This window comes from Chrysochloris asiatica, unplaced genomic scaffold (genome assembly GCF_000296735.1).
Source record: "Chrysochloris asiatica unplaced genomic scaffold, ChrAsi1.0 scaffold00009, whole genome shotgun sequence".
NCBI classification, from domain to species: Eukaryota; Metazoa; Chordata; class Mammalia; order Afrosoricida; family Chrysochloridae; genus Chrysochloris; species Chrysochloris asiatica.
The window spans coordinates 7,002,531-7,016,251 of record NW_006408527.1 but is presented as its reverse complement, the minus strand read 5'-3'; the positions used below and the strand labels follow the sequence as shown (position 1 = coordinate 7,016,251).

Below are 13,721 nucleotides of genomic sequence, written 5' to 3'. Positions count from 1 at the left end.
TTTTCAAAATGTTTGGTAATCTGTGTATTCCCTGAATTAGTGCCCTCACATTTATCCCTGTTTGTTCATTGATCACCCTCATAATTCTGGGATTCACATTTAGGTTTTTAATCCATGCTGAGTTGGTTTTTGTATAAAGTATGAGGTGAAGGTCTTGTTTCAATCTTTTCCATATAAATTTCCAGTTCTGCCAGCACCATCTGTTGAAGAGATTATCACTTCCCCATGCGATTTATTTAGGTACTTTGTCAAAAATCAGTTGGCTCTATGTGGATGGGCCACTGGATTCTCAATTCTGTTCCATTGATCAGTGTATCTTTCATTGTACCAGTAGCAAGCTGTTTTGACCACTGTAGCCATATAATAAATTTTGAAGTCAGTAAGTGAGAGGTTTCCACCTTATTTTCTTCTTAAGCAGTGCTTTGCTTATCCTGGGTCTATTCCATTAACTTTTCCCTCCATTTAAAACAGTCTATTTTATCTTGTAATCTACCTGGCTTTTTCACCATCTGGATCTCTGTTCCTCTGTGTTTACCTTCTTTCACATTGTAATTGTTTTGATCATAGACTGACCTCCCAGATCGTCTGAATTTGTTCTTTTAGTTGTATTCTGGTCTTGACTCTTATTTATGATTAAGTTCCAGGTGATGTGGCCAAATACATCAATCTCTGGTTATTGTTTGTTTTTGTTGGTTCAGTCCACAGAACTCCCTTTAGGATGTTTTTCATCACAGGGTTGTCTTTGTAAAAATCGCTTAGCTTCTGTTTATGCTGGAATGTTTTGATTATACCTTCGTATTTGACTGACAGCTTTACTGGGTAGGGGATTCTCGGTTGGCAGTTTTTGTTTTTTCTTTCAGGGTTTATATATGTCTCCCAATTGCCTTCTTTGCCTGCATGGTTTCTATTGAGAGATCCGAGCTTCATCGGATTTGCTTTCCTTTGTATGTTACACTTCTCTTTTCCCTAGCTGCTTTCAGGATTCTATCCACATCTTTGATTTTGGAGAGCTTGATTATTATATGTCTTGGTGATTTTCTTTTAGGGTCCATCCTTCCTGGGGTTCATTGAGCTTTTTGGATGCTTTTCCGCTTTTCAGGATGCTTATCTTTTTGCTTTTCAGGATGTTAGGGATATTTTCTTCCAATAGCTCTTCAACTATCTCCTTTGTGCACTTTCGTGATTCTTCCTGTTCTGGAATGCCGATAATTCTGAAGTGTTTCCTCTTCTTGTTATCCAACATGAATCTTAGGCCTTCAGATTTTTTTTTATCCTTTTTTCTACATGTTCTTTTATCTTATTAGTATTGAGAGATTTCTCGTCCAGCTCACTAGTTCTGGCTTCCATCTCTTCAGTTCTACTCCTTTGCCCTTTCAGTGTATTGTCCATATCTGATATTCTATCATTAATAGTTTGGCCCTCTTTCTGTAGGTTTTGAATTGTTTCCAAAGCTGTATCTATCTTATTTGATTGTTCCTGTAGCACTTTCCTGACTTCTTCCTTATTTTTCTCAACTCCATTATGCAGTGTTTTGATACATTTTATAATCATTTTTCTGAATTCCTTCTCAGGCATTTTCAAAGCCTGCCCTCCTTCCAGCATGGAGTGTAAGCCTACCTATAGCTCGTTTGCCTCAGTCACTTTATCTCATTTCTGGACATGTGCTGATATGGTCATCTGTTTCTGATTTTTGGGCATATTCAGTAGTTAACTGTGGCCTTACTGCTTAGATGGGGTGTGTTTTGGTATTTTATTCTGCTTGAACCACTGTACAACCCCCATTCAGGCCTTTTACCTAGTGATAATCAGTTCAGGGCTGGCTGTGGCTGTTTTGTGCTGCCGTTTGGTATTAAGTGCAAACTGCCCCTTTAAATTTTGAGAAGATCTGTGTGCATGCATAATAAAACCGTCCAGGTATGTGGGTTGGGTGTCCACTCGCTCAGGCACCCCCTCTAGTTACCAGAATGAAGGTGTGCTTACAGCGAGAGACCAATGAACAGACACAAAAAAAAGTATCCACACCTTTATCTCCATGGTTTTGTCAGGCATCTGTGGTTGCTCTGATCCTTTCCCCCGCTTGGTCTCACCCCAGATGGCAGCTCAGGGAACAGCTGAGTACCTTGGATTATAAAGCACTGGATTTCTTGCTTCTGCTACAAATTCCACTGGCTGTAAGCCTCATTGTTGTTGTTAAGTGCCATTGAGTCGATTCCGACCCATAGAGACCCTGTATAGGGTTTCCAAGGAGCAGCTGGTGAGCTTGAACCACCAACATTGCAGTTCAAACGACTTTGCAGTCTGATGCATTAGCCCACAGTGCCACACCAGGACTCCCCGGCTGTAAGCCTTATAACTTTCTAAATATTCCTGTATATGTGATTCAGAGTTCTGGGACCATCCTCTGAGCCTTCTTGGTCCAGTATTCTGTGTTGTTGCTGATGGAGTTACTCATTGCACTTCTACCTTATCCACCATGTTGTTTGTTCTCTGTCACTAGATTTTAAAAGATAATAATATTGTTTTTTCTTGTTACTGAGAATATGCACAGTAGAAAATATACTAATCTACATTCAGTGACATTGATTATGTTTTTTCAATTGTGCAACCATTCTGACTTTCCTTTTAGAATTGTTCCTCCCCGATTAACCTAAATTCACTGCCTCCAAAAGAGCACAATGTTCTTTTAAGAACATGTCTTTTAAGAACAAAGTCATTGTTTATTAATTAGCTAAACAACAGTTTGGTTTACAAGACATCATGGGACAGTTTTTGGTTTAAAATTCAAATGTTATCTCAGGGCAATACTTTCAGGGGCTCATCCAGCCTCAATGACTCCAGAATAGATTTTGATTTTGAATTCTAACCGCAAGTATACATTTGCATAACCTTAGAACAGAAGCATTTGTTTTTAATATTCCTTCTGTAGATGTTAAAGAGCATAGCTGTCAGTTTGAGCACTAAGGTGAGCCTGAACCAAGCCATGGTACTTTTCAGTCACGTCATATGGGACCAGTCACTGGAGAAGGATATCATGTTTGGTAAGGTGGAGGGTCAGAGAAAAAGAGGAAGATTCACCCAACGAGATGGATTGGCCAAGTGGCAGCATCGATGGACTCAAGCGTGGCAATAGTAGTGAAGTTGGCCCAAGATCGGGCAGTGTTTCGTTCTGTTGTGCATAAGGTCACTACGGGTCGATACTGACTCGATGGCATCTAACAACAACGTATGCTTATAAAAGTTGGACAGTGAATAAGGAAGACAGTAGAAAAATCGATGCATTTGAATTATGGTATTGGTGAAGAAGGTGAAAAGTACCACAGACTACCAGAAGAAGAAACAAGTCTGTGTTAGTAGAAATATACTCACAATGCTCCTTAGAAGCCAGGATGCTAAGACTTAATCTCTCGTACTTTGGACAGGTTAGGAAGGACCAGTTCCTGAAGAAGGACATCATGCTTGGTAAAGAGTGTCATCAAAAAAAAGAAGACTCCCAACAACAGTAGTGAGGATGGTACAAGACTGAGCAGTGTTTCATTCTGTTTTCGTGCTCATAGGGTCACTATGAGTGGGAACCAACTCAACAACACCTAACAAAAACCAACAGCTATTTGTGAACTCGTATTACATAACCAGAGTCCTGGTATGGTGCTGCGGGTCAATACGCTGGACTGTAAAGTTGGTTTGAACTGCAAGGTCAGCGGTTCAAGCTTCCTAGCTGCTCCTAGGAAACCCTATACAGGGTCGCTGTGGGTCCGAACCTACTCAACAGCACTTAACAACAACAGCTACATAACCATTACTGTGTTGCTTCTTTTTGTGGTCTTTAAAGGCTTGTTTGCAATGATATCTGAGCTGGACATTTTGATGTAATTTCCCTAGGCATAATAACTAAATCTGGATTCTCTATCTTTGCCTCCTTTTTACTGATTCCTTGAAGATATCTCTCTGAACATCCAAAATTAGTTGGTCTCAGAACATGTCAGTCTAAAATGTTTGTTTTTTTTTTTCAAATAGTACTTTTATTGAAAAGCAAGAGTTGAAAATAGAATTTGTTGTAAGAATTAGAATATAAGATAAACTCCTTCTTTTATAAGGCATTATTTTTAAGGAAAGACTTGAGTTAGTTGGGCTCATAAATGATACCAGTTATTTTTTTCTTGCCTCATAAATGTTTACTCCTTATTTCTAGCACATCCATCATTCTGTATTTTTGTTATTTTGATAGCTCTCAATAGATTGTAGCGCAGTGGTTACGAGTCGGGCTGCTAACCTCAAGGTCAGCAGTTTGAAACTGCCAGCGGTTCTGTGGGAAAAAGATGAGGCTTTCTGCTCCCGTAAAGATTTATAGCCTCAGAAACCCTATACAGGGTCACTATGGGTAGGAACTGACTAAACGGCACTTAACAACAATAGATTGTAAGGCATTATTTCCTCCAATACTTAGGAACATTTGATTCTCAGTAAACATTTGTTGAATGAATGTTTCATATATTTGTGTTGACCTACACATCAAAAAAAGGAGCTCTGGTAGCATAGTGGTTATGAATCGGGCTGCGAACATCAGGTTCAGCAGTTCGAAACTACCAGCTGTTCCGTGCAAGAAAGATTAGGTGTTCTGCTCCCATAAAGATTTACAGCCTCGGAAACCCTGTACAGGGTTGCTATGAGTCGGAACCAACTCCACAGCACATAACAACAACAAGTCATCAATAAAGGAGCTCTGGTAGCGTAGTGGTTACAAATTGGGCTGCAAACCTGAAGGTCGGCTGTTTGAAATGACCATTAGTTCCGCAGGAGAAAGATGAGGCTTTCTGCTCCCATAAAGATTTGCAGCCTCAGAAACCCTGTGCAGGGTCACTATGAGTCAGAACCAACTCCATGGTACTTAACAACAACAACAACACATCAATAAGGAGTTCTGATGTGGCACTGTGGGCTAATGCATCAGACTGCGAAGTGGTTTGAACTCCAAGGTTGGTGATTCCAGCTCACCAGCTGCTCCTTGGAAACTATACAGGGTTGCTATGAGTCGGAGCCAGCTTGATGGAACTTAACAACAACAACAACAAGCATCATTATAATTAAAAACAATTGAACATGGTTTGCTTTACATATTTAGGATCATACTGTAATTTAAACCTCAGACCTAAACAGAATAAACTTTCCCTTTACCTTGAATTTATTGCTTTTTTCTGCATTCCATGAAAACTTATCTGTTTAAACTCACCTCCTCTAAGGAATTCCGTGACCTACCTAGCTTTGGCTAACTGTTCTTCTAGAATTAAGTACATAGCACTTTACTTTAAAGTTCTCTGATTTACCTCAAGATAACTACAACTTGTTGCTGTTAACCTTTTAGAATTCTAGAATTTCAGCACTTGGAAGGAAAGAGGAAGTAACATTAGCTTTTTTTAGTGGCTGTGTTACAAGGCTGGTGGTTGTGTGCCCTGGAGTCGGTTCCGACTCATAGCAACCCTGTACAGGGTTTCCGAGGCTGTAAATATTTTTCCTATGGAACAGCTGGTAGTTTCGAACTGCTGACCTTGAGGTTTGCAGCCCGATTTGTAACCACTACGCTACCAGAGCTATTGTGAAAAAGGTGAAGTGTTCTCCAGTAAAGAATTAAAGCCTTGGAACCCCTACACCGGGTCTGAATCAGAACCAACTTGATGGCTCTTTATGTGGACAAGGAGCCCTAGTGGTGCTGTAGGATAAGAACTGAACTAGTAACCACAAGGCCAGTGGTTCAAATCTACCAGTAGCTCCATAGAAGGAAAGATAGGCTATCTACATGTGCAAAGATTGATAGGGTTGCCCTGAGTCAGAATTGACTTGATGGCAGTGGGTAGGCACTTTACTTGTAAGCCATTGACATACATATCTCTTAACTCATGACCACTAGATTATATCTGATGTTGCCAGTAACTTAAGAGTATATAATAGTGTTCTTGATTTAAGGCTCTCTGGTGACTAAGTGACTAAGTGCTCGACTGCTAACCAGAAGGTCAGTGGCTTGAACTCACCAGCTCCTGCATGAGAGGAAGATGTGGCAGTCTCCTGTAAAGATTTACAGCCTTGGAAATGCTAGCAGGCTGTTCTACTCTGTCCTGTGATGTCATGAATCTGAATAAACTCAGTGGCAGTGGTTTTGTTTTTTTGTTTGTTTTGGTAACACAATGATTAAGCACTCAGCTGCTAACCAAACGGTCAGTTGATTCTAAGAGTTGAAATCAGTTCAACAATACACAACAAGTAGTAATATTGTTGATAATAATTGTTGTTGTTAAGTGACATTGAGTTAGTTCCTACCCATAACAACCATGTATAGGGTTTCTGAGGAGCGGCTGATGAGCTTGTACCATTAACCTTTGGTTCAAAACAACTTTGCAGTCCAGCACATTAACCTGCAACACCATACCGGGACTCTTAAAACATGATCTTTAAAGTAGTGGGAATGATAGTTTTAATGGTAATTTTTTTCTGTGGTGGTTTCTTAATTGGGGAAGTGTCTTAGTTATCTAATGCTGTTATAACAGAAACTACACAAATTAGTAGCTTTAAGAAACAGAATTTCATCCTCTCACAATTTAGGAGGCTAGAAGTCCAGATTCAGAGCACTGATACTAGGGGAAGGCATTCTCTCTGTGTCAACTCTGGAGAAAGGTCCTTGTCTCCTTTCAACCTTTTTGAGTCCAGCATTCCTTGAAGATCTCTGTGTTTTGACATATTAATCTTCCCCTGGTCTAGGAGATGATCAACACAGTGACCCCAGGTTCAAAGGATATAGTGTACTCCTGGAACTTCTTTCTTGGTGGTGTCAAGTTCCTGCTCACTTGTTTTAACCCTCAGAAGGGTTGATATCTCAAAAGAGATTGACTCAAGATACCACCCAACCCTGTAGATTGTATTCTGCCTCATTAGCATAATTGTTTAGAAATCTACTTTATTGACAGCATAGATTTTAGGATTTACAATACACAGCATAATTACATCAGATCACAAAATGGAGGATAGTTACATGATACTGAGAATCATGACTTAGCCCAAGTTGACATATTTTGGGCAGATACAATGTAGTCTAAAATAACAGGAGAGAATCTTTAATATCGAAAGGCCACTTAACTTCTCGCAGTCTATTAATGATAGTCTCCATTTAAGAAGGTACACCTAAACGTATGTATACTGCACTAGCAGTTGGGAGTGTTCTTCTGCTTCTTCCTTAGACCCCTTAGGAAAATACTAGAAACTACATTCCAGAGGACCATGCATGGTTGTTGTTGGTTATGTGCCATGGAGTCAGTTCCAACTCATAGTGACCCTGTACAGGGTTTCTGAGGCTGTAAATCTTTACAGGAACAGCTGGTAGTTTTGAACTGCTGACATTGAGGTTCGCAGCCCAATTCGTAACCACTATGCTACCAGAGCTTCTTATGCATGGTTAGTGAGTAGATTACCATTAATTATATAAAACCCTTTAAAAACAAATACTTACCTATGCATTTGTTAAAAGTGTTGAAATGGGTGATATGTTGGAATTTTATAAGGAATTGTGTATTGTTTTAGGATGGTCTTCACCTTACCCTCTACAGTCCCTCCTAACTGCTTATCAATGCAGCTATTGTGATGAGTACACTTCTTATGGTGAAACAGGAATCCCAGTTCCTCCTTTTGGATGCACCTTCTCTTCTGGTAAGGGGATTACTATCTGGGCTAAACTTAAACCATTACTTAAACCAATAATGTGCCTCACACTTAACAGCAGAATATATGGGAGGTGGTCCCTTAATTTACAAAGAAAAATTAGATAGGTAAAAGAGTTTTTCTAACAGCTGTTCACTCTAGATTTATGAGATAGATATGTTTTCTATAAAGCACAAGCACCATTTTTTGAACTAATACAGAGGAAGGTTGTAACGGTTCAACCATTGTGGCAACTGTTTTGCCCAGTAGATAATCCTTTTAGTTTCATTGAATTGATCTCTTTCTGTGGTACATTTCCCAGTGGGAGGATAGGAACAGAAACACAAGTGCTTGACCCCCCACTGTTAGTAGAATAATGTAAGCAGTTGGAGGAGAGGGATTTGAAACTACTAGACTCAGCCTGGGACCTAGATTATCATACCTTTTTGCTTGCCATTGGCCAGCACCACTTTTTTTTTTTTTTTAACATTTCCTCCGTGGATATGTTGGGGGATTTGAACTGCTGACCTTGTAGTTAGCAGTCCAGTACAGTAGTTATCCTATAGTGACACACTAGGACTCCCAGAAAAAGATTATCTGATGATAATATTTGCTACCTTAGAACCATTTGTTGAAATGGCAAATTTTAAGTAGTATTTCATTCGAATTATCTCCCTCCCATATAGATAGATACTTGGATAAAATCTTCTGCCACATTTTCAGATTCTTTCTGTTTACTGTGTAACTTTCAGTTATTTTTTACTAAGCTTTAAGTTTTTGTGTCACTATATATTTATTATTTCTTATTTAGCTCCCAATATGGAACATGTATTAGCAGTTGCCAATGAAGAAGGCTTTGTGAGATTATATAACACAAAATCACAAGCTTGCAGAAAGACATGCTTCAAAGGTAAGTCTAGGTTTACATTTTCTGTTTTGACACTTTTTAAAATTCTTAAAATCACAAGTGAATTCTTTGAAAATATTCCCAATTATATTCAGTTCTGATGAAGTTTATTTAGGAACCAGGCTAAAAGTAAATAAAGAACTGCTTATCTGGTAACTATAGCAATACCTTTATTGAAAGTTAAAAATAAATGCATGTTAAGATCAAAAACAATTCTTTTTTTAAAATGCTAACTCTTTGGAACATAATGTGTTTGTGTGAAACATTCCTTAATAATATTGGTATCAATTATCTTCCACATAGGAGGGGACTTCAAAAAGTTCATGGAAAAATGAAATGAAGAGATCATGAATTTTTTTTCACAAACTTTTTGAAGCCCCCTTGTATAAATCAAATTGCTACTGACCTTAAGTAGCTGACAGTTTGGAACTGATAAATAAAGTGTTTATATAGCTGAAATAAAACAAAAGACTACAAATGATGTAGAAAAAGTACAAAGAAAATATCAGAGGTGTCTGAGAGAAAGCTCATATATCATGAAGTCAGGCAGGAAATATTTTCATGAAGAATATAACATTTAAGCTGTTCTATAAGGAGCTCTGGTAGCGTAGTGGTTACAAATCGGGCTGTGAACCTCAGGGTCAGCAGTGCAAAACTACCAGCAGTTCCGTGGGAGAAAAATGAGGCTTTCTGCTCCCGTAAAGATTTACAGCCTCGGAAACACTGTACAGGGTCGCTATGAGTCAGACCCGACTCCACGGCACATAACAACAACAACAATACTGTTTAGACCAATGGAAACTCCCTTTAAAGGGGAAAGCATTAGCAAAGATCTAGGAGTCCCTGGAGGGAGTGCTATGGCTCTGTATGATGAGCACTGGACTGCTAACCCCAAGATCAGCAGCTCAAGCCCAACAGCTGCTCTTTCTACTCTCAAAGATTTACAGCCTCAGAAACCCTGCAGAGTTGCTCAGAGTTAGAGCCAACTTAATGGCACTCGACAACAGGGTGAGACAAAAGGTTGCTACCCGAAAGAACACTCAGAGGCCCCTCAGAAGGCCTAGTGATATACATCTGAAAAATTAAAAGCCTATGAAGCAAACCCGTAGATACTACTCATTCAACCTAGACTTGATGGCTAGATAACAGAACTCGACTAGAAGAAGATAAAAAGGCAATATTTGATAAAGGAAAGAAATGTAAATTGCTACAATTTGATGACCTTGATCTATATTTATGGTTGTAGTAGCTCAAAATACCAAGTGAGAGGGAAGGAGTCTTCAAATCAAGTATCGATCCTATCCCCTCTGTTTACAGAGTAGGTAGGGACAGGCAACTTAGGCATTGGTTACCTAAAATAGAGGGGCTATAAAGACATGAAGTGACTGGCTTACAAGTTTCCAAGAGGGAGTTTAGTTTCAGAGTGTGCAGGGGAAGAAAGAGTCCCCACTCAATAGTTTTCGTCTTGTTTAAACGGGTCTGGTGAAAGGAGATGGGGATAGGATTCTTTTGATTCAGTAGTGAATAATTGTTATCATGACTAATTGTGACTGTCACAACTGTAAAGGTAGTAGAAGTTTCGTATCAAAAAGGGGGGCGTAGTTAATCTTACAGTCTAAGAATAGAGAATCCTAGGACCATCAAGGGAGAAGAGCATGAGTGGAATGTTGGACCCTATCCAGAGAAGCAGCGATACCAGAGATGGAGGCAGAGATGAGGACATGGAGAGATAGAGCAGCCGAGGCCTCTAGACTCATAGAAAGAGAAAGACTGTGTGCTGTCAGCCAGGAGGCAGGCTTGCAGAATGTACCCTTTGGTTCTTTCAATAATTATATATTCCTGAGTGTTTCTGTGTACATCCCTCCCACACACACTCACACATACACACAGAAATAACATAGGGAATAGAAGCAAATACTGTTGAATGATAATGAACAGAGGAGATTATAGTCATTGCAATATAATGTTGAGTGTAAAACTGATGTTCTCCCATGTAAACTACCACTCAATTCACAATAAAAACTTTTTTTAAAAACCCTATATAGCACACTTTTTTTAAAAACCCTATATAGCACACTATAAGGTGCACCTGACCTAAGCCATGGTATTTTGAATAACCTAATATGGATGCGAAAGCTGTATGGTGAATAAGGAAGACCGTGAATAAGGATGGTGTTGGAAGAGAATATTAAAAGTGCCATGGACTGCCAAAAGAACCAATAGATCTGTTTTGGAAGAAGTGCAGCCAGAGTGCTCCTTGGAGGCCAAGATGGCTAAACTTCGTCTCTCATACTTTGGACATATTGTCAGGAGGGAACAGTCACTGGAGAAGGATGTCATGCTGGGTAAGATGGAGGGTCAGAGAAAAAGAGGAAGACCCCCAACGAGATGGATCAGCCAGGTGGCATCATTGATGGCGTCAAGTGTGGCAGCAGTAGTGAGGTTGGCCCAGGATCAGACATTGTTTTGTTCTGCTGTGCATGGGGTCACTATGAGTCGGTTCCAACTCGATGGCAGCTGACAACAACAACATAGCACACATGGGATTCCCATGAGTGGGAATTTAGTCATTAAGAGATTATCTGATGATAATTTTTGCTGCTTTCGAATCATTTGCTGAAATGGCAAATTTTAAGCAGTCATCAAATTATCTGCCTCCCATATCAGATATTGGGGGAAAAATCTTCTCTATTCTTAAACAGAGTTTTTCTGTTTACTGTGTAACTTTCAGTTGTATCTTTGTAGCATTGATGTGATTGATACATGCTTCCATGTAAAAAACAACTGGCTTTTTAGAGAAAGTGTGGTGTCACAGGTTAAGCACTCAACTGCTTGGTCAGTGGTTCAGTTCAAATTCACCAGCCGTTCCTTAGAAACCCTACACAGGGTTGCTTGCTAGGAGTTGGAGCTTTCTCGATGGCACTTATCAACAACAAGCATAGGATATGAATAAGAATTGGGGAGTGTTCCAGGTTGGTTGTAATAAGGTATATGGAGAACAGCGAGAGGTAAATCTTACCATAGAGATAAGGGCCAAAGCATGCAGGATGTTGAATGTCAACCATAGTGCACGATGAATGTTTTTTAACTGGAGTATGTTTTAGAAAGATCCCTTTTAAAGAGTCTATCACTAGCCAACTCATAGAAGGGAATCTGACATCAAATGGTAGCTCTCATAAGTGGTAATGAAGGGAATGTGTGATGCCTGTCAGTTCACTAATTCTCTTTGACCTATATACCTTAGGGTACAGACCACTGGTCTTTTCACTGCAGCTTCCGATACAATGAAACTGTTGTTGGTATGGCTGCCACTGAACAGTCTAGACATCTCACACTGACTATTTTCTTTGTTCAGAATGGATGGCTCACTGGAATGCTGTCTTTGACTTGGCGTGGGTCCCTGGTGAATTTAAACTTGTAAGTGGTTTTTATTTTATTTGGATCTGGGTAAATACTGCTAAAAGGTTGTTATAATAAATTGTGCTACCTTATTTTTTAAAGGTTACAGCAGCAGGTGATCAAACAGCCAAGTTTTGGGACGTAAATGCTGGTGAACTGATTGGAACGTGCAAAGGTCATCAGTGCAGCCTCAAGTCTGTTGCCTTTTCTAAATTTGAGAAAGGTAGGTTTCTGCCTAACTTGATTTATTTTTAATCCCCTTAACCTCCTTAATGGAGTCCTGGTATGGCACTGTAGGATAAGCATTGGACTGCTAACCACATGTTGCAGTTCAAACCCACCAGCCAGTCCTCAGAAACCCTACACAGGGTTGCTATGACTCACTGGCACTTAACAACAACATCCTTCTTTATATTGGAAGAAATAGAAGCTGTGGTGTTACCACCCTTCCCCCTATCCAAGTTACTACTTTGCCTACATAATGGAGTCCAAATATTACTGAAAATATCAGTGATGTTAATTGGTTTTCAGTCTCATTCCTATGTGCATATCTCTATCTTGCACAAAAATCAGATTCCTCTGATAACTTTTTTCTATGATTTTCTAGATAAGAAAAAAGTTATAAAGAGCCACAGTACTTCTGTTCAGTTTTAAACTGTCCATTACACTCAAAACTCTGGACATTCATTATATTAACACATTAGAGTTGCTTTAACTATTTGCAAAATTTAAACAGGGTCTAAGGAGTCCTGGTGTGGTGCCATAGGATAAGCATTAGACCTCAATGTCAGTTTGAATCACAAAGTCACCTATTCAGCACTCACCAGCTGCTCCTTGTAAACCCTATACAGGGTCAGTAGCAGTTAACAGCAAAGAACTCCTGGAGTGGTGCTGTAAGATCAACACTGGAATGCGAACCACAAGGTCTGTGGTTCAAGCCCACCAGCCGCTCCTTTGAAGCCCTATACAGTGTTGCTATGACGCAGAACCGACTTGACAACACTTAACAAGGCGAGGGTAGGAAACTGGATGTGAATCTCTTGTCTAAAAATGTCCTGTGTAATGGCTTTGCATGACCCAGTACTTTAGTATGTCATGAACTATTACTTATAGACAGTTGCTCTTCTTGGGTTTAGTTTACTGTTAGAATCGAGAAGGGAGATGTAGAGAGATAGTGCTGGGGCCACTGACGGAACGCCTGACTGAGTGCTTCAGTTCTGATTTTGGTGTTTTTTTGTTTTTCTTTTTCCTTCATAGTTTTCACTAAATTATTTTTTTTCAGTGAGAAATACTCATTTTAGAGACTAGCTGAGTTAATCTAACTTTAATCTCTGATTAAAAGATAAACATTGCATTCATCTTTGTCATTAAAACATACCATATTATTAAAAGGCATGTTTTCATTTATTCACGTGAAAGCTCAAGAGTATTAAACGGAGTTGTTGAGCGGGTTTGATCTCACAAAACAGAAAAGTGAAAAGTTGCTGTTGAAATGAGATATCATCTCACACCAAAAATAACAGCAAAGATCACAAATGTAGAGGACAATAAATGCTGGCGGGGATGTGGAGAGACTGGGACACTCCTGCATTGCTTGAGGGACTGCAAAATGGTCCAACCTCTCTGGAAAGCAATATGGCATTTCCTCAGAAGGTTGAAAATAGAAATACCTTGTGATCCAGCAATTCCTCTACTTGGTATTTACCCACAAGAATACGAGACACAACACGAGAAG

General features: G+C 39.5%; 1 protein-coding gene across 1 annotated transcript in view; it reads left to right on the top strand.

Annotated features, from left to right (window-relative positions):
* DTL (denticleless E3 ubiquitin protein ligase homolog (Drosophila)) overlaps positions 1-13,721 on the top strand; it is a 100,379-nt gene that overhangs the window by 9,328 nt on the left and 77,330 nt on the right. Inside the window, exons 2-5 of the mRNA XM_006834196.1 lie at positions 7,564-7,689; positions 8,492-8,590; positions 11,943-12,004; positions 12,089-12,209. Coding sequence (XP_006834259.1) covers positions 8,500-8,590; positions 11,943-12,004; positions 12,089-12,209 — 274 coding nt within the window. The 5' untranslated portion in view covers positions 7,564-7,689; positions 8,492-8,499. The remainder of the gene's footprint in view (positions 1-7,563; positions 7,690-8,491; positions 8,591-11,942; positions 12,005-12,088; positions 12,210-13,721) is intronic.